Raw genomic sequence first — 365 nt, 5'->3', positions numbered from 1 at the left:
TATCAACAGTCGTTTTCCAAAATCTTAAAACCGTATCTCAAAGACTCCGTCTAAATTCCACGGTCCAAAATCAAATAACACAATCTCCAAAGTTCAAAGTCCTATTCATCGTATTATACCACCACCCTCTACATTTATTTTATTTTATTCAAAATTTTCAACCCTAGGAGAACGAACATTCTTTGGTTACAAAAAAAATAACAAAAACAAAAACATTTTCTTACAAGGGACTATGAAACAGGAGATGAAGTTGTGGTCGTGTGCGTAGAGGAAGATGTCGCCGGAGAGTTGCACCGACCGCTGTTTCCATCTCCTGACCGCATCGGAGACGGCGGAGTACGCTGCGGCTGCTGCCCAGTTTGCCC

At 41.6% G+C, this 365-nt stretch overlaps 1 protein-coding gene across 1 annotated transcript in view; it reads right to left on the bottom strand.

Annotated features, from left to right (window-relative positions):
* Nucleotides 1-230: 230 nt before the first annotated feature.
* Nucleotides 231-365, bottom strand: part of LOC104804876 (myb family transcription factor EFM-like) — a 2,278-nt gene continuing 2,143 nt past the window's right edge. The window contains exon 6 of the mRNA XM_010529239.2: nucleotides 231-350. Within this exon, the coding sequence (XP_010527541.1) occupies nucleotides 231-350 (120 nt within the window). The remainder of the gene's footprint in view (nucleotides 351-365) is intronic.

Source organism: Tarenaya hassleriana, unplaced genomic scaffold, assembly GCF_000463585.1.
Source record: "Tarenaya hassleriana unplaced genomic scaffold, ASM46358v1 Cleome99, whole genome shotgun sequence".
In the NCBI taxonomy this organism is placed as follows: Eukaryota; Viridiplantae; Streptophyta; class Magnoliopsida; order Brassicales; family Cleomaceae; genus Tarenaya; species Tarenaya hassleriana.
The sequence above is the reverse complement of the archived record's forward strand: the minus strand, read 5'-3'. Positions and strand labels throughout refer to the sequence as shown.